General features: G+C 39.9%; 2 protein-coding genes and 1 non-coding gene across 3 annotated transcripts in view; 1 reads left to right on the top strand and 2 right to left on the bottom strand.

Annotated features, from left to right (window-relative positions):
- The window catches only part of LOC140927558 (alanine aminotransferase 2-like), a 34844-nt gene extending 23695 nt beyond the window's left edge, over positions 1 to 11149 (top strand). The window contains exons 2-11 of the mRNA XM_073377231.1: positions 1461 to 1547; positions 2249 to 2357; positions 3770 to 3900; positions 4420 to 4672; positions 5690 to 5903; positions 6231 to 6342; positions 7095 to 7160; positions 8108 to 8263; positions 8804 to 8916; positions 10111 to 11149. Coding sequence (XP_073233332.1) covers positions 1461 to 1547; positions 2249 to 2357; positions 3770 to 3900; positions 4420 to 4672; positions 5690 to 5903; positions 6231 to 6342; positions 7095 to 7160; positions 8108 to 8212 — 1077 coding nt within the window. The 3' untranslated portion in view covers positions 8213 to 8263; positions 8804 to 8916; positions 10111 to 11149. The remainder of the gene's footprint in view (positions 1 to 1460; positions 1548 to 2248; positions 2358 to 3769; positions 3901 to 4419; positions 4673 to 5689; positions 5904 to 6230; positions 6343 to 7094; positions 7161 to 8107; positions 8264 to 8803; positions 8917 to 10110) is intronic.
- The window catches only part of LOC140927556 (TNF receptor-associated factor 4-like), a 74740-nt gene that overhangs the window by 31380 nt on the left and 23505 nt on the right, over positions 1 to 19855 (bottom strand). The window lies entirely within an intron of this gene.
- On the bottom strand, positions 11424 to 11494 carry Trnag-gcc (transfer RNA glycine (anticodon GCC)). The gene has a single exon. It is a non-coding gene; the product is annotated as a tRNA-Gly (tRNA).

Below are 19855 nucleotides of genomic sequence, written 5' to 3'. Positions count from 1 at the left end.
TTAATTTTTAAGAATTTTTCGCTCGCCATACAAGTCCCTATTAGAGTCAGACATTTCTAAAGGCCATTGGGATCCACAATGCGGATGCTTAAGGGCCATACTGTCCTCAATTTCCGCCCACGCAACTTTTTCATTCTGAGCAATTTCTCTAGTTATCTTCTAGTTCTGAGATATCGGATCAGCTTTTAGTGCTTAAATTGGCCTTTCTTCCATATTTCGCAATGTTTTACTAGACAATTTATGAATTTCCTGTAAAAAAAAAAGGGGCCAAAACCTCCCCCCTGGAGCAGATCATGGGCGCAAGATAAAAGTAGCTGGGCTGCTGGGCCAGCGGTTTTTAGCGAAAATTCAAAATGGTGGACGAAGATTCACACTCGACGGGACTTGAATGTCTCGGGTGAAGAAGTTCGTTCAACAATTTTTTTTTTGGTTTTAATTGGAGCCAAAGTTGTTTAGCAACGCATGTTACGCCTCAAAATTGCACAAAAATGCTTTGTCGAACAACTCTTGAGCAACTTTCGTGACAAAAACTTTTGATTGTCTTTTAAGCAAGTTTCGAGCACCTTTTGAGGAATAATGGGGAAACTCTTTGGAAAATCTCGAGCAACTTGTGGAAAGCCCAAGGCTGGATCGCAAGGTACTGCACAAAACTGCGCTGCTTAGTTGCAGTTGGACAGAAAGTTGCAGAAAAGCTATGAAAGCCCGATTTGCACTTTTGTGTACTCTTAAGGTGGCTCAAGCCAGTATTTTAATAGGCACACCGGCCTCCATCTTTGAATCTCTTATACTTATACAAATAGATCTTTAAACACATGAAAACGTATGAATCAGCGTAAAACGTAATGCTGAACTCTGTTTGTAATTTCTAAGGTTACTTTCACGAAAACAGCGATTAAAACAAAATTCGTGGATAGATTTTTTTAAAAAAGTTTCAGTACATTAGTTGATCAGTGTACTATTAAATCCCCGAATTTCGTGTCGATTGAAAACTGTTAAAGTTTTCTTACACATATTACAACCCTACCTTCCCATAACGGCCACTTATTCCGTCCCTAGGGTAGCTCATGTGTCGTAAAGAAGTTTGAAAGTGAGTATTTATTATAGGGCGGAGTTATTAGAAGCAACCAGGACGTTTGTCAAAAAAATGTCCCGCGATTTTATTAATGACATGCGCCGTTTGGATAGGAACCTGCTACGCAAACTGATAAGCGAGCTAATTGACCACTCCAGAAAATACCATAACATACCATAATGCTCTTTCTTTGTCTGCCCAAAATTTTGCTTGAGCATTGTTTTCAGTTTCTCTCGGGGCCATTTTAACTCCCAAGCGAAATTGAAGACAACGGTTACGCAAAATTCAGTGGGGTGACAAACAAAGAGCATTATGGTATGTTATGGTATTTTCTGGAGTGGTCAATTCAGTCTTATTGTGTTTTTTTTATTATTTTTATTGTTTTTAGGGTGTAAGTAAACCTTTTGATGAAGTTATAAAACATTTTGGAGACCCACACGCGTTTGGACAGCCTCCAGTTTCCTCTCTGAGGCAGGTAAGATAATTTTTTAAAGCTAAAGATCTTTGTTTTCTGTGCATAGATTTGTTTGTTTGTTATAATTTTGCTTACTAGGTGATCAAATACCTCAACCCCGGCGAAATTTAGAAGGAGTCATACATTAATGAAGCTTTCTAAGCCTAGTCCGAAGACATAGTAAAGCTTGTGTAATCCTTTGCTTTTTAACAGATAGGCCACTAAGCTGCAATCGTTTCCTTGAGAATCATCCAAACTCGCCATGTCCGCCTCCGCCATGATTTATGACGCCTCTTTAAAGCACCGAGACATATCAACAGTAATGGAGGGAGGGTCCAATTTCCCCATGCCACCTCTTTGTCCTGTGGACAGTTTTTCGTTTGGTCGGAGGGGTCTAAAAATAGCGAGGAGACGGCGAGGGAAAAAACGGCAGAGGGGAAGTGGGGGAAAGGGGAGGCCCCCTCCCTAGCTAGTCCTTAGTCCTCGCTCGCAGATTTTTCTCCCTTTTCCCCCTCTATTGAGCGTGGTCCCAGGCTACACTCCGGCCCTTATGCATACGGTATAGGAATCACATCTCCCCGAAGCCTTTCTTTGCCCGGGGTATGCCCGATGGAGAAGTTGAAGCTTCGATTTGACCCGGTGATCCATAACGTGCATGCGTTTAGATTTTGAAAGTCAGTTCTTGAGTGATTGTCATGGACATCTTTGCATTTTTCTTCAAGCTTCTGTCATGTCTCATTTGTCCAAGTTTCCTTGAAGAACCAAGCTACCCAAAGGATATAAAGGAAAAAGCTCGAAGGATTCTGGAGGCAACCGAGCATTTCTCAATAGGTGCCATTTGTACTTTATTTTTCTGATTAAGTCTGTTGCCATGTGTTCATCAGACTCAGTTTTTGAAAAAATATTCAAGCCATGCCTAGGGCGTTCAACCGAGAAAATAGGCACTTTAAGATCCAACGACGCGGCGGCAACGAAAACGTCACTTAAAAAGTGAATTTGCGATCTTTCAGTCTTTATCGCAATTATTGCTATTCACTTACTTTGTCAAATGTAGGCGAATCCTCCTCGAGTTGAATTCCGAGGGACCATTTCCAAGTTCAGAGAGAGAAATAAAATTTCGTCGTTGCTTGTTTACGTACTCCATAAAACGTAAAATTAGGCATTTTCACGTCGTAGTCGTGCAAAAACGGGCAAAGAAATGTACAAAAAAGCTTGATGCATGTGCAAAGTTGTTGTTTTTCTTATAAAAACTATTGTTTTTTGACGTTCTCGTCGCCGTCCGCGTCGTAAGATCTTAAAGTCCCTTTTTAGGGAGTTTAAGCAGCAACGTTCTTGAGCGAAGCACGTCAACTGGAGGTGAGCCTTTTTCTTTTTACTAAGCCTTAACGCCACCATATTTGTATTGCCAAGTGTCTTAATTCTTATAGAGATAATTTTCCCAAAACATTGTTCAATATCACGGCTCAAGAGTGCAAAAAGTCAACTTCCGGTTGACGTGCGTCGCTGTTACTTAAACACCCTATTAATATGCTACACATGTTTACATGATGAGGAGGACATGGTAATTTACGGTATTGCGGTATTGAGCTTTTGCTTTTACAAGTGGATTTCGATAATTTTTCAATTTTTCTTACGGTATTGAGTTATTAGGAACCCTAATGTCCCCCTCCGTGATGGAAGGGCTGATACTGGAATTATTTTGTCTCCGTAAATCTTGTAAAACGTGTATCGGGTGTTGCCCATTTATGCAAAAGTTTCCATACCAGATGGAATTTTCCTGAAAAGTGGGTTGTTTACCATTTAGAATTTTTTCCGGACAACCAGGTTAAAAATCAGAAATGGAACACGTCTTTGTGGGAGCAACGGAACATCTTTAAAAGTAGTCCTGGTTGTGTATTTACCATTTAAAAAACGTTTCCGGTAAATCGGTTTGGAAAGTATAAATTGAACACGATTTTTTGGGACGTTCATGGGGGAAGGGGAGGGGAAGGAAAATTTCCTTCCTTTCTTTCCCACCCCCTCCCCACTCTTTTAATTGCGCCATTTTCCGCATGGTCTTTGACTCTCGTTCCTCGTTCTTTGCTCCTAAACCGCACGGAAACGCTTGCTATGTAAGGCACTGGTAATGTATAATGTGCTGAATTAAATGGCGTGTTAAATGGTTTGCTTAAAACTACTTGTGAACCAAAAATCGGTCAATTTAATACAAAGTTAAATTTATTCCTGAAATGTTTTCAATGTAGGTTCGTATACTGACTCTCTTGGATTAAGAATTGTTCGGGAACATGTCGCCCAGTTTATCACTAAAAGAGATGGTTATGCCGCTGACCCAGGTAGCATCTTCTTGACGAATGGAGGAACAACTGGAATAAGGGTTTGTAATTAACTTTCATTACTAGGCTCTAGTTTTCAAAGAGATCACATGCATTTGAAGGGAACTACAAAGGACGAGCTGAGGATAAAAAGCCGAGAGGAAACTGTGGGGAAGGCAAAGAAAAGGAACCTCTCCCCAGTTCTATTCTCAGTTTGTTCGCTCTCCAGTCCTGCCGAGCCTCGATTAGCTCGATTGACCGAAAAGGGACGCTTGTAGCGTCTGGATTGTCTGTAGTCTAATTCTCTGAATTTTCTTCCAATTGCTGCACTTTTTGATGGATACCGAAGTCCTCCGCTGATTTTTCAAACAATTACATTAGTAACGCTTAAACTGATGGTGACTTAAACAATATTACATGCGCGCCTTCGCACTTTAAGCCACCAGCTAATCTGAGTGATTTTTTATTGACGACTAGTTTTGGTCAATTTCTAACATTCCTTAGTATACCGCTTTAATGATAAGGTTTAGATTTAAGTAAACGTAAATCATGATTAACTCATGTGATTTTCTTGCTTCCAGATTGCCTTGGCAGCGTTAGCAACTGGTTGTTTATGCAGCGACAAGAACAAGGCAGGACTCATGATTCCCATTCCAGGTTTCCCTCACTATGTTGCTAGGATCAAACAGTTCAACATGTACAAGATTCCTTACTATTTAAACGAAGATAACAACTGGGCTTTAGATACCTGTGAACTGGAGAGAGTGTTGGATGAGTCGAGGCCTCACTGTAGACCGAGAGGCCTGGTACTCATTAACCCGGGAAACCCCACAGGTAAGAGATATTATGGACCTTTCATTGCACCTTTAAATATGTGCAGCTTTAAATATGGCAAGGGATTTTTCCAGTCATTTTTGGTGGGGGACGTGGCAGAAGAAGAGGGATTACCCGTCAAAAAGAGGGGGTTTATTTAAAACTATAGGGGCAACCCGTGGCAAGCCATCTCATTTCAAAAGAGGTATCACTGAAACTGTCTGATACATATTCAAAAACTGATCACTGTAGGCGGGAGATAAATAAACAAAGGTTTTACAGACTTCTTTTATCATTCAAATATGGTAAACCTAAGCGGTGAGCCTGTGAGTAAAGAATAAAGAATATGCTTTATTTTGACATCTTAAGCCGTAATTATAATAGCCGAAAACATAAAAGTCGGTTGAAGTAGAAATAATTCATGTTTACAACTAATTTAGGGATTTTGAAATTAGCGTAACAGTGCAATCAATGTGACAGTAGGTGTGAGGGGGGCGAGTTACTATAGATGGGAAGGATAATGGAGAAGAGGGAGGGTGTGGCTTATTAGATGGACTACGTGATTATCGTTTCTAAAGCATAGGCTAGTGTAATAGAGTTTTCGAACAACATAAGTTAGAAAAATACAACTAAACAGGGTCTAAACAAGCAACAACAAAAGCAAAAAAGAAAACTTACAGCCAGGATACCTTGATCACTGAGCGATTCCAATAACTGATATATTATTCGCTGGTTCCTGAACGTGATTTGTTCAGTTTTGTTGGCCATTGTCCTTGTCAAGTTTGTTCAGACAAAACTTTTTTGGGAAAAACAGGAAACATGCAGGAACAGAGAAAATCGAGAAAATATATATACCATGAGGGTCATGATTTAAATTTATGACTAAACTATTCTTGCGGCAGACTATCTATTCTGGTCACGAAACTGCAATCTCAGGCCTTAATTTTAGTAAAACTGCAGAGTGAAACTAAAGGCGCGGTCAAATGTTTTTGCTACAATAAAAATAATTATCCCACAACGGTATGCATTCTTTCGCAGGTCAGGTCTTAAGTTATGACAATATCAGGGAAGTTATCAAGTTTTGCGCCCGGGAAAAACTGGTGTTATTTGCTGATGAGGTATACCAAGAGACAGTGTTTACTAACGAAGTCCAGTTTCACTCGTGCAAGAAGGTTCTGAGAGACCTGGGTCCCGAATACAACAAGTTCCAATTGATGTCCATTCATTCTGCCTCAAAAGGGTTTTATGGCGAGTATGTACAAGTAGATTTTGTCATTTCTAAAACCCAACAACGTTCAATGAGACGTGCGCTTAAACAAGCGAAAATAAAAAAAAATCATTCTAAATTAAAGTAATATTCCAAATTATAGTAATAATTTTTCAGATAACATTTTAATGCGACCTGATTAAAAAAGAAAAAAGCAAATAAACAGACAACAAGACTCATTCAAAATTAATTTAGCTACACACAATGGACTCAGAGGATCTATTACATTTGTCCATAGCTCTGCCGCACCCCTTAGGTGATAGGTGTTTTGTTGCAGATAACCTGTTTTTAAACTACAACTGTTTTTTTTAGGTGTGGTCTGAGGGGTGGTTACATAGAGGTTGTAGGATTTAGCAAAGAGGTTCTAGCTCAGTTTAAGAGGTATCTCTCTCCACCACACAAGGCACCGTCAACTGCAGGGCAGGTATTTCCGCAAAGTTACTAGTTGGGGAGCAAGGGATGGCGCAGTGGTGAGAGCGCTTGCCTCCCACCAATGTGGCCCGGGTTCAAATCCCGGCGTCGACGCCATATGTGGCTTGAGTTTGTTGTTGGTTCTCTCCTTTGCTCCGAGAGGTTTTTCTCTGGGTACTCCGGTTTTTCCCTCTCCTCAAAAAACAAAATTTCCAAATTCCAATTCGATCAGGAATCAGGTCAGGGGAAAATTTCGTATACGAAATATCCGAAGAAATGTTTTACCAGATTTATAGAGGTTTGTGTGGAGACGCCATGCTGGTGCCCACCTGGATGGGCACCAACATGGCGGACGAAAACCATGAGAAACATCTCTTACCGAGTTTTGCTACAAAAGCATGAATTTATCCGTCGAGGAACTCATAAACATTACAGTAATACTTTTTCTCATACATTTTAAACTGTTTAGATAGAAAAATTCCCCGGAATAAGTCACTATTTTAACCTACGTTATAGCTCTCTCCGCCGTCATGTAAATGCCGCGTCACGCAAAAGCTTAGAAATTCCAGCGTTCTCTATCAAAACACCATGCAAGCACCCTTTTGAAGCGAAATTTGTATGAAATATAGTTTTCAGCTGCTCTAATACATCATGAAAGTAAAATCTCAGTAGGATCGATAGTTTTGGAGTCTGAATTTTAGTGACGTCATGTGAAAATCAACAATAAACGATTGTACCAGCTAATCTTTTTCTTATCATTGGTAGGCTGCAGTCAGTGCAATTTGTAATCCCCCTCAGCCTGGTGACGAGTCGTACGAGACATTTATTAAGGTAAGTGTAATGTCAGGCGTGTCTGAACTTTCACAGCGGTCAAACGAGTGAAATTTGCAAAAGTTAAGCGAAATACTTCAAACTTAAGGTTGCTACTTTCACTATCGAAAGTTTAGGGTATTACCAACATCCTGTTAGTTTACTAAACTTTTTAAAAGTTTACTAAAAAAGTTCTAAGTGATTGAAAACCGATGCTGACGTTATTATCGGCGCCATTTTCAAACATGATTCTCTTTTAGCGCGAAGCGTTTTCAGCGAAAAAAGCTCAAAATTTTGAGAAAAATGGAAAGATAGCTATGTTGACTAACTGATTTATACATCTTTGCCCATTTTTCTCTAACTAGTAAATGAAATCCCAGCAATAAAAAACAAAAATAACGATTTAGACGTTTGACCTCGGTGGTGTCTGAACTACAGCTACATAGGGGTCGGGACCTAGATCCTGAACACTGGCACTACTGGAGTATTTAATTTATTTGTAATATTTTTCAACGTGACGAATTGGTTTCGCGAATGTTGTTGTAGTGTATCTGGGCTGTAATGAGTAAGATAAAAGAATCTGCAGGAGATCGGGCGTCAAGGTCAATGTGTGCAAAAAACCGCTGTCTGGGCTTTCGATGGTGAAGAGGGCTGAAGACCCTCAGCGCAGGCGCGTCATGTGGTAGTTTTTTGCTTGACTTTCAAGTTTTGACCTTTAAAATTTGATTGTGGAGCGGATTTTGTCTACTTTTCTTCTCACCGATTATTAAGCTTCTTGATTCCCCAAATTTTGACTATTACAATCTACAGGTTGTTATTTCGGCCAATAAACATTGCGGATATGCGATAAAAACAATAAATTAATGATAAACATGTTTCCAACTGGATTGTTAGTCAGTGCAATTCCGTCAGTTTTTTAATGGACATCGAAATTAGAAAAAAGCATTTCTTTTTAATTTTTTCTGCAGGAGAAAATGTCCATTATGGATTCTTATCAAAGAAAGGCGGGGATAACCACAAAGATGCTGAATTCTCTTAAAGACGTCTCGTGTAATGCTGTAACTGGTTCATAGTATGCATTTCCCAAAGTTATTCTTCCACAAAAAGCTATTGAAGAGGCCAAGGTGAGTTGTTAGCGTAGTTCTTTGAAACTAATAGTGAGCTTAAGCAACGGTGCTGGACGGTGACGTCAACGAGAACGGTAATAAAGCAATGGTTTAGTGTGACAAAACAACAACTTTGCACCTGCATCATGCTTTCTGTATATTTCTTTGCCTTCACTGCTGGACTACGACGTGAAAGTGCCTAATTTCACGTTTTGTAGAGGACGTAAACACAACACAACGACTTTATTTTTCTTTTCCTGAACTTCGATACAGTCTTTTAGAATTCAAGTCCAGAAAAACCTGCCGATGTTTGACGAAATGAACGAGATGAAATTAGTGCGATTAGGCTTAAAGTAGCGTGAATTCACTTTTTAAGTGACGTTTTGTAGCCCTTCCTCTCCAAAAATATAGATTCCCTTAGGCTTTATTCAGAAGTCCACACAACAACGGTAATGCGCAACCTCATTCCTAGTGTCTTCTATTACCCGCAGCGACGTTTATGACTGGGTAGAACAGGACCCTTGGAAACGAGGTTGGAAAATGCGGTTTTTTTTTTAGCTCAACAACTGCACACCTGACGAATTCTACTGCTGGCAGATGTTAGAAGCGACTGGCATAAACTCTATACCGGGAAATTTGTTCGGACAAAAGGAAGGAACATATCATTTTAGGTTAGAGCTAACTTGTCGAACGTCTCTTTTTCTTTATTGGTTTATCATACTTGCCTTTCTTGCTAGGTGATGGGGAAGTCGATCAGCGTTGATGTGCGACGGAGTAATAGGCCTTTTGCATTAGCTGATCACTTGATCTACTTCTGTAAACACGAAAACCGTTCGCTTTCATACAAATCCTTGTAAATTTCGAAATTTTCAAACTGCTGTAAAATATTTCCTTAAGCATTATGGGTCTCAAATCTCCTTTTTAATCATAACAGGCAATTTGAGCCATTTAATGCGCAAGGGGAAGATTTGACGACATTGAAGTTAAACAAGAGACTGGCTCACTATGGGTCTGTTTTGGGAGACAAGTTTTTGGCGAACAATAGAAGACCCTTTGAGCTTGTAGATTTTGTTTTCCCCATTGCAGACCACGTGATTTTACTTCAGAGAACTGTTTGTTTCAAATGTCGTCCTATGAACTTGCATCCACGTGCATATGCGTGCATAGCTAATGAAAAGACAAAAGGCAAATTCCCTTGAAAACATCAGGTGTTCTGAACTGGGAAAAAAGAACTATTTGGCCATGTCCTGCGCAACTTCAAAATAGTCGAGTTGAGTAGCGATATTGCACGTTTTACCACCCACCTTCGCACCTATCTTCAAAAAAAAAAAGGTTTCAGGGTCTCTTTTTCCGGGTGGTTAAACGAGCAACATCGCTATTCAAATTGTTTTGCAGCAATTTTGCAAAACAAGTTGCTCGTTTTTTTTACCTGTTTAACCGTACCTTTGGTTAAAGTTCCGCCCTCACGCAGGCAATAAACTGAGCCAACCAATGGATAAATGGATTCATTTGCACTTATTTGCACTTACCCGCTGATAATTTTTTTGTTTTTTAGCATGAAAACGTTAAAAATCCCTTCGGAAGTAGATGAAGTCGCTGCTATAAATCTTTTGTAAGATATGGCTGGAATTTTATCAAAAAAATTTATGTTACAGCTGAGTGTAAGATGGAGGATATCCCTCCTAGGTATAGTAAAGGTCTGAGGACTTTTTACTTTGTGTTGTCTAATCGCCAGTGTAATGAAACATTTAATTCTCTTTGTTTTCATAAAAAAGTGCAATAAACCTTACATTACTTGGAAAAGCGAAATTATTATAAATCAGGAAATATAATGTTTGAGAGTATATACTTTTTCTTTGCCGCAGGTTAACCATCTTGCCATCTGAGGAAAAGGTAGTTCCCATGTTCGACAGAATTAGCAAGTTTCATGAGGAATTCATACAACAATACAGAAGTGACAAGGATAATTAACAATAATTTAGCAAACATAATTCTTGTTAATTACTGGGCTACATACCACCACTGCAGCCATATCTTAACTCATAGTTAAGAAATTGGAATGGTTATGAAACCCTGCAACAACCACTGTGAGCTTTTTAGACTTGACCGTGCACAGCGTTCAATAGCATTCCTATTATTTTGAACTTACTGAGCAAGAGAAATATTGCATTAATTTATTCAGTCACAATTTGCGAACCAAAAGCAAAGGATTGTGCACGGTCAGGGAGCTTCCAACGTAAACTGCGGCACTGTTGTTTCCATCTTTGATATTTACCGGCTTTCATAACCAGTCTCAGCTCTAATAACTATAGTTAAAAGGATATGAATTTCAGTTTTTAACTAATTTAATTGGCTATTGTTCGTGACGAGCAATTGCACATTGGGTGAGGTTAATCTTTGGTCAAACAATAGACTGCAAAACAGTCCGTATATTTGCGTATTCAAGTACACTTTACGCACGAACATTTATTAAACAAAAGCTGAAAACGGAGAGCGAGACTTGGGCAAGACGCTTCGTGCGCGTAAGGCTCTTACGCCGCTCTCCTCTAATCCAATTTTGAGAAAAAACAAACTGTTTTGCAGTCTATAGTCAAACAAGCAAATCAATGTAGTGAGTTTCCCAATGCCCAATTGCCATATGACCAATTGCAAAAGCAACCTTCATTGAATAAGACTTATCTATATATATCAAAACAAATACAGCTTTATTTACAGTGTAGTTCCAAGTTAAAAAGTTTGGATAAGGTCATAAACACTATATCTAGGACTTCTTTGCGGCGTCACGTTGTACAAAGTCCAGCAGCGTATAATATTTTCCCTACTTTTTTTTCTCGTATTTATGTTTTACTTTATATCGGGGCTCAACTGAATGTAACAGCTCTTGTGCTTACCAATAAAATTCATTGTGACGAAAACTGATAAAACAAATAAATATAATGCGCGAATTTTCACTAGATAAAAGCAGCTGAAGTTAACCAGTTAACTTTCAGGAAAAATTTTACAGGAATTAGCCCCGGTTTTTGAATGTTTATATATTTTTTCTGCTTTAGAAGACATTTCAATCTCTGTTTCCAAGCTTTTTACATGGTCCCTTAGTATGTGGCAATACAGGGTTGGTAATCAATGATTAGAAAGTTATCACATCGACAAGTACAATGTAAAAAGGAAAGAAAACGAGTGCACTGGCCGGGAATCGAACCCGGGCCTCCCGCGTGGCAGGCGAGAATTCTACCACTGAACCACCAGTGCTTCGTAGTCATGTGGCATTTTTAAAAGACTTCTAGGGCTCGTTGCTTGAAAGGCCCGGAAAATCCAAACCTGTTCAGAATAGGTAACACAGTGGCTAGCCCACAAACCAGTCAATTTTGCTTCGTTAAGTGATAGCTTCATTGTGTTATTTTCAAAATTATTTAAACTTTGATCTCGAATGCATACACAACAAACATAAAACAGCTTTCCAGGGGCCCGTTTCTCGAAAGTCCCGATAATTAACGGGCCCGGTAAGTTGTCTCCGTATACATTAAAGATCGAGGTTTCAATAGTTTTGCATCTAACACGACAAAACTGTCAGTTAATGAAACAGATGCAGTAGTTTGCTAGCCAGGACCCGCGCTCTTATTCTTTATATTTCGATTTGAATATTTGATTTCGGACCCGTTAAGTTACCTGTACTTTCGAGAAACGGGCCCCTGGGCCGGGTTGTTCAAAGCTGGGTTAAGATAACCCCAGGTAAGTGCTAAATTTAAATTCAGATATGAAAGCTTTAAAACCAAATTCGGTTATATTATTTTTCTCCACGACTTGATGATTGGATGATCTAAAGAACAAAGAAATTTATTTGGTAAAAATGCTTATAAAATTTAGCCTGGGTTAGCGTTAACGAGGAGGACAAAAAAAATGCTTAAAATATTTTGGCCATACACACTGACCAAGGACCTGAAAAACGCTGTGGTTCTTACAAGACTGGACCGATATGATAATGCGACTCTTTAACCAATTTCAAATCGAGTGTTCAGCTATAGTTTTACACGTCGCTGTTAAGTAGAGATTTACCCGAGCTTTTTCTTGTTCTTTTCCTGTGTGTCTTGCTCTTCTCATGTTGGTATACTCAACTACCTCAGACGATAAATGAAAAACGAAAATGATGTTTTGAGGAAAAAAATCCAGTCAGGACCTTCAAGAGGATTTTTCTTTCCAAATGGTACTGACTGATCAATCATTGGTTGTTTCGAGATTCCTAAACTGTTCGCAGTCCCCTGTTTTCCCGCAATCAAAAAAAAAAAGATCGTCAAGATCCAACGCTTTGCGTTAAAGGCGGCCATCGGTGACACTCGGTACGCATGAAACCAAGATGGCTGCCCATATCGGTAGCTGTCGATCCTGACGATCTAATATGAAAAAAGGGAACTGTGAACAGTCCGGATCTACAGTACTAGATTCCAGCCATGTTCGAACCAGTTGCAAATAAGTGGGAAGTTACTTCCTGGGAAATCGATATAGAAACTTTATATTAAAATCAGATTTTAAAGTCATGCGAGTTGCTGATAAAGGGAACGTTACTGGTAACGTTGGTATAATAATGATGATGATAACCAACAATTACTTTACACAGGGTGATGGTTGAGGAGCTCACCCGACAAAAGGAGGCTGAAAAAAGACACGAACTGCTCAAAATGGTACGAATATAATTAATTGATGACCAAAGTAGAACAGATTGAGAACAAGTTACTGCGAAAATTATAGTATGGCGTTTGGGCCTTTTTGGTCTGAAAACGGGTATGGTTTTCGATGGAACTACGGGAGCGTATGAACGTAGTTACCGTTTCAATTTAACAGAAATATACGAATTCGAAATGCATTTAAAGAATTTTATGTTTGCGCTCTAATCTAAGTAATGATGACATAATTTCTGCCTAGAGGCCAGGTCTGAAAACGGGTATGGAGTTTAGAAGCCTGCACTGAAAACGGGTGACTGTGGAATATGACATATTTTTGTCCGGAAATAGGGTCGGGATTTGGAGAACCAAGCGGCACACCCCCACCAAGAATTCCCAGTACGAAGTACCCCCCGGGGGTAGTACGTTATCTCATGGTATCCCAAAGGGCCAATAGCTGTTTATTACACTTGGACAGTCAGTCAATCGGTCAGTCAGTTTGTCTGTCCAGTTAGTTTCTTAACGAGTTATATACAAACAATTTGTGATAAATAAGAAAAAATCGGCATTCGTAGTTATCTCCGAATTAAGGTGAAGGAATTACAACCTTGAAATGCAGTGCATCAGATTAAGCCGCGACATTAAAACGGCAAACATCGACATTATCAACTGACGCAGATTTTCGTAAATAGCGAGAAGTCCGCAAGGCTAGCGATACCTTTTTTTGTTTCTAAACAGATATAAACCTAAAACTGTCATTGAAGGAAATTATGCTGGGGTAATCGGAATTTTTTCCTTTACCGATTGCGATTAGGATTCCATTCGTACACATTTTCGCCGTTCGTGTCTTTCCTCGGCCTCTTTTTGTCGGGTGAGCTCCTCAACCATCGCCTTGTGTAAAGCTGAATTGTTGGTTATCATCATCATTATTATATATACCAACGTTCATCATGCACAACCATATTTTTAATACAGTTTCTATATTGAATTGCACTAGGAAAGGAACTACCCACTTATTTGCAGCTGGGTAGAAACAGGTCTAACATGGCTGGAATCTAGTAGACTGTTCATAGTCCCCTATTTTTTCTTGTAAGATGGTCAGGAGCGAGTGCTTACCTGTACAGGAAGGCGGGAAGTCTTGGTTTCATATGTACAGAGTGACACTCATCGAAGATGGCTGGATCTCAACGATCTCACTAGAAAATAGGGGACTCTTAAAGCATCACTGCTTGTCTGGTCTTCTTGTCAGTAATTATAGTCAGGAGCACCCAACGACGGTGTCCTGCTAAATACATTTGAGTCATGTTCCACGAAAGAAATGGGCACGGATAATGGATAGATTGTAGTATGGTGTCAATTTCTAAATTATTAACCCAATTACTGAATGGAGCCCGCTGATTGGTTGAATAATAAAAAACGCCAAAAAATAGTCCAAAAATGACTTTTTCCACATTACTTTCCCGTTTTTTCGGTCCCAGGGTTCCATTTCTTGTACATGCCAAGTTTCGTTGTCATAGGAAACGGGGAACCGGAACCACTGAAGGGCTAGCACGGGCCTCACGACAAGACCACCGAAAGTGCATTCTAAGCGGCGCCATAAAGTTTGTATCTGTTCGGTAATCATAGGAGAACTTGCAATTGAGTCTTTACGAGATTACAAGGGTTTAGAATCACTTCCCGAAAATTTTAGATGTAAATTAGAAACGTTTTCCGATTCCGATCTCCGTCAAATTTTCGAATTCGAAAGTTTTAGGTTTCCTTTTACTTCAAAATATAGCTTAAGCTGGAAAGGGGGACGTGAAAAATCAAACTTCAGAAAATTGTAGGCGATTAATTATCTAAGCTTCGAAAATTAGAGGTGAAGCAGAAAAGCCGCGGTCATCTATAAATTTTTAGCCGCTTGAAAACAAATTGCCTCTAGGTCAAAATTATCCCGGCAAGACAATGTACTTCTCCAATACTTAGTGTTTCGTCATGTCCATAACCCGCTAAGTTTTCATACACAAGAGGAGAACGTTTGCAGTGAAATTGTCTTCATGTTCCTTGTGAAAAAGACTTCATCCGAGAACGTTTAGTTGCATACGGTAGTAGTATTGCTTCTGGTATGCTGTACTTCATCAGGACCCCAAACGACCGGTGCCCCAATTTTTGGAAATGTCTTTCCAGTTTCATTAACGTCTGAATATCATGATATGTACAAGTAAGTATCAGGTATAAAAAATTTGTTATAATTAAATAAGGAGAAACTCGTACGATTTGGCCGCGGAGGAATGGACGATTAAATTGAAGGTAATGCCAGACCTGAAATTAAATGCTGTGCACTCATGGGCGATTTTAAAAGTAAACAACACAAAACGTATATAGCAGTCAGGGGACAATTCGTTCATTGAAATTTTCTTAAACCCTGCCAGGGTTTTTCAAATACAATTACCACCATATCAGGAATTCACGACTGAGCGTTTTGGTCAAAGAAGAACTCTTCTTTTGCAGTATACACACGTTATCGAAATCTCTTAGAAGCCGTTGTATCTGTTTTATCCTTTACGTATTGGCAAGCAGAAAAATGCGTGTCTACATTCTTCTTCTTAGTGTTTCTAAAGTAAAACAAAATGATGAAATTAGTTAGGATAACTGAGTGTGTTAGTTCTTTTTGGTAGCGCGCGGCTAGCATGCGCAGCGAAGTCGAAAGAGAGAAACAATTTGTCTCGTCTCTTAAAATAATAATAATAATGAATAGTTTATTAAAACTCTCTTGCAGTAAAAAGAACTGAATTATAGAGTCGTTTTACAATCTTAAGGCAACTATTATCTAGAGTATAGTAATTTACAGTTATAACAATGATAATAACAATTGAATCACTTAAAATATATTAAAAGTAAAGAAGTCCTCCACTCTCTTTGTTCTACATACCTGCATGTTCCGGAAAAGATTATACTTTTGTGTTTTCTGCCTTACTGGGGTAGTTAGGCGCGTCCAGAAGAGGGCTGGGAAGTAGGTGCTGCAGAAAGTGGCTGGGGTACTTCATTTTCGCTATATATTTATAGCACAAGTGTACTCTTCTATCATCTAACCTATCTAGTTTACCTAACTGTAAGGCATGAGCATTTGACTCTGCCTCGGGGTAGATTATGTTAAGCGCCCTTTTTTGCACTCGCTCTATGGCTTCGGACAGGTAAGCAGGCATGTCCTGCCAGACTGGTACAGCATACTCTAAAACTGGCCGGACTGTGCTAAGGTATATCCTCAAGATGTTGGGTTGGCTCACCCTGGCTCTGCGGAGAACTCTAAGGGAGTATAACTTCTTACAAGCTTTCTTAATAATGTAATCAACATGAGAGTTCCACTTCAGGTCATTGTCCATAATAACTCCTAAGATCTTATGGGTATTGACACGCTTGATGACATTGCCGCCAATTATTATCGGGTTAATGAGACAATTAGAGTTGCGTAGGAAATTAATATACATTTCTTTACACTTGGTTGGGTTGAGTCTCATATTATGAGCAATGGCGAAATTGTGAATGTCTGAGCCTACTACATTAAGTAAGCTAGGGGAATTCCTTGGAATTATTTCGAGAGCACTGGTATCATCGACGTATTTGATGCGCAGCCGCCAGTCAGAAAGCAGTTTGTTTGTCATTACCGTAAAGAGGATCACACTCAGTTTAGTTCCTTGGGGCACTCCTAATTTTAGTGTTAACCAATCTGACAGAGTTCTTCCGATTCTAACTGCAGCTGGTTGCTTCCGGTATGTCAAGAATGCCGCAATCCAAGATAAAAGGACTGGATGAACTTCAAGATCTGCAAGTTCTTGCATCAATATTGAATGATCAATTAAATTAAACCCCTTAGAAAAATCTGCGAAGACAATCCGAGCCGACGCCTCACCACTATCAACTGCCTCGTAGATCGCTTGAAGCATATATATAAGGGCATCTGTCGTAGAATGCCCCTTGCGGGAGAACTGATAAGGGTCGATCTTTTTTTCCAACTGGGGCAGGAGTCTGGAACAGGTAAAGCCCTCCATGACAGGTAAGAGATATAGGTCTTAGATCTTGTTCGATAAGACCGGGTGGAGACACCTTAGGGATAGGTGTAACAATAGACGATTTCAGAAGAGCTGGTATGTACCCCTCCCTTAGAGACTGGTTGTAAATGTCACAAACGAGGGGAGCTAACTCCAAGGCAAAATCTTTCAGAATCCGGTTAGGTATGTTGTAAGGGCCGACTGCTTTCGATGTCTGAAGTGAGGACAAGGACTTGTATGCCTCATACTCTGAAATTAATAATTCATCAGGAACAGATAGCAGGAGCACTCCCTGACACAGGGGTGGGAAATGGTCAGTCAGCCCAACAAAATAGCTATTGATCTTATTTGCTAAGCGCTTGATATCTGTGTCTTCATCAAGGAACTGATGGTACCACTCCTGCTTAGCAACCTGGCCAGCTAGCTTTTTTATTTCCCTCCACCATTTCGCGGGATTCACATGTTCGACCTCAGCAACCTTTTCCTGATAGTAGTGGTGTTTTGCTGTTTTTATTGCACCTTGAACTTTGTTTCTCCAATGACGATAGGCACCTGAGTCCTTTCCATGTCTAGAAAATGCAGAAAATGTTTCTTTATGATCTTCTGCGGGAGAAAAATACTAATGGCGCCATCAAGCTCTGACGTGAGCAGCTGAAACTTTTGCTCACACGAAGAGGCATTGAGAATTGGGGTCCAGTCCTTTTGAGTTATCCATCGTCCGAGAGCACGCCACACGCTATCTCGCATATCACGCACAACAGATTTCTCTGCTGTGTGGGTAGAGATAGGAGCTGATACTGGTTTAGCTAGGATAGTGTAATGATCTCCGACCTTCGGAAGCTGCGCCAGTAGAGTAAATAGCTTAAATATATTAGTAAAAAACCAGTCGAGCGTGCCAGTATCGCGGGTTTTAAAGGATACAAGCTGTTTCAGTGGGTTCACCCCGGCTTATGTTGCACCATGTAAGGGAATTCAAGAAAGTCTTGGAATGTGGTTTCAACGCCGTGGATTCCGGATTTCAGGCACTGGATTCCAGTCTTTGTCAGTGGAATTTGGATTCTGGGTTCCCCGAGCTGTATTCCGGATTCCAAAACCCAGGATTTCGTATTCCACAGGCAAAAGTTCCTTGGATTTTGTTTCGCCCAATTACCGAAATGGCCGCCGTCAAAAAATTCTTCAAGTTCTACTTATTTCCACTATCTCTCGACCAAGTTTATTTTGTTTTGGTTTTGATCAATCACAAAGCACAAAACCGATATCCAGAAATAATTATGGCCCGGACTGTTTATTGTTACTAAGTTAATGATTGATAGTGTTCCTTTTCTCGATGTAGAAAAAAAATACCAGGGGGTACTCCCTTAGGGACGGACCATTAGAAAACTTATTGGGGGGGGGGGGGGGCGGGCGACGTACAAAAAAAAAAAATTGGCGCAAGGGAAAATTAAATGAAAAAAAAATTTTGCAAGCCAATTAACCCTAAAAATATTCATGCTTTGGCCTAAAATTCATACGAGGAATCTGATAACGAAAAAAAATTCCTGCGACTCGAAAATTCCCCCCCCCATAACTTTTCCAATGGTCCGTCCCCTTAAATTAACTTTATAGGTATTGCTCTGAAATAGTGTCAAGCCTTAGGAGAGCCCGACGGCACACCCCCACTGCGACTTCCCAGAAATACCTGTGGGGAGAAAATGAAAGGTATTTCATAAACTGGGCCCGCCTTGAAGCAGCCCACTAAAATAGTGCTCGTACGGGCTCCAAAGTGGAGACTAATCTTTTCGTTGTCTGACTCACAAACTCATCGATGCCTTTGTCCAGTTCTCCTCAATCGTTGAACTGACAGAATGTATGAGCAATTCAATGTCCATTTCCATCTTCTTCGATGGCAAAAAGGGGAAGTAAAGTGTTTTATAATCCCGTGGGTGTTTTTTATATCCTGATAGTCACGGTCCAACACGTTTAACAAACAAAGATCATAATACCTTACGTCACGGCTATCGTGATAATGACGAACCATTCTGCTCACTAACCACTGGCGCTATCTTCTTCCGCCCTTAAGTTTCCCGGAACCTTAAGAGTTGTTCTTTCCCTTTAGCTTCGATGATGGAACCAATGTTGGCTCCGTTAGAAGAGCAAGAGCAACATGAGTCACCAGCAGAGAATATTCAGAGAATATTGAATATTGATGAACCCCTGTATGGAGGATACGATTTTGTGTTTGTAGATCAACTGTCGCCAGGCCAAACTTGCTCTATCTGTCTGGTCGCTATGAGGAATCCTGTTCAGACCGTTTGTGGCCATCGCTTCTGCGAAGACTGCCTTGTGGGAACATTTAGGTAGACGATCATTTACCTTGTTCTATGTAATATCAGTAATATGTTAAAAAAAAAAAAATAATTGGTATAATGTATTTCAACGTCGATCACACAGAAATTTGTTCAATTGATAAAACGATATGGCGCACTAGTCCCCCACTACTTTTCATCGCACCGCTCTGCACTATCTGAACGCTTGGAACAGGCTATTTTGATTCTTGCTTTTTGATGCAAGCGATTGCCAAATTTTGACTCATGGATTGACACGACTGGGGCACCGAGCGATATCGTCTCTAAAATAATTGTTCGTAAGAGCAAATGTTACCAAGAAAGTTCTGGTAATCGTTTCGTTCGTCTAAGAAACTCGGGGTTTTTCAACTATGAACTCACCTACCTACTATTCTTGCAGTTGACATTATTGTGAAAATTTCGATATAGAGACAAAACCTCCGCTACAATCTCATTTTTAAAAGTACGGCAACTACTTGTCCTCTACCTTTCAACGGACGCGGAAGTTATCATGTAGGGTAGCTAATATATTCGAATGAGACGAGCGAAAAAGGCGACTAAAGCGCTCGAGGCAAGAATCGCCAGAAGGCGATTTTAAAAGGG

This window comes from Porites lutea, chromosome 2 (assembly GCF_958299795.1).
Source record: "Porites lutea chromosome 2, jaPorLute2.1, whole genome shotgun sequence".
In the NCBI taxonomy this organism is placed as follows: Eukaryota; Metazoa; Cnidaria; class Anthozoa; order Scleractinia; family Poritidae; genus Porites; species Porites lutea.
This window is presented reverse-complemented; position numbering and strand designations above follow the sequence as displayed.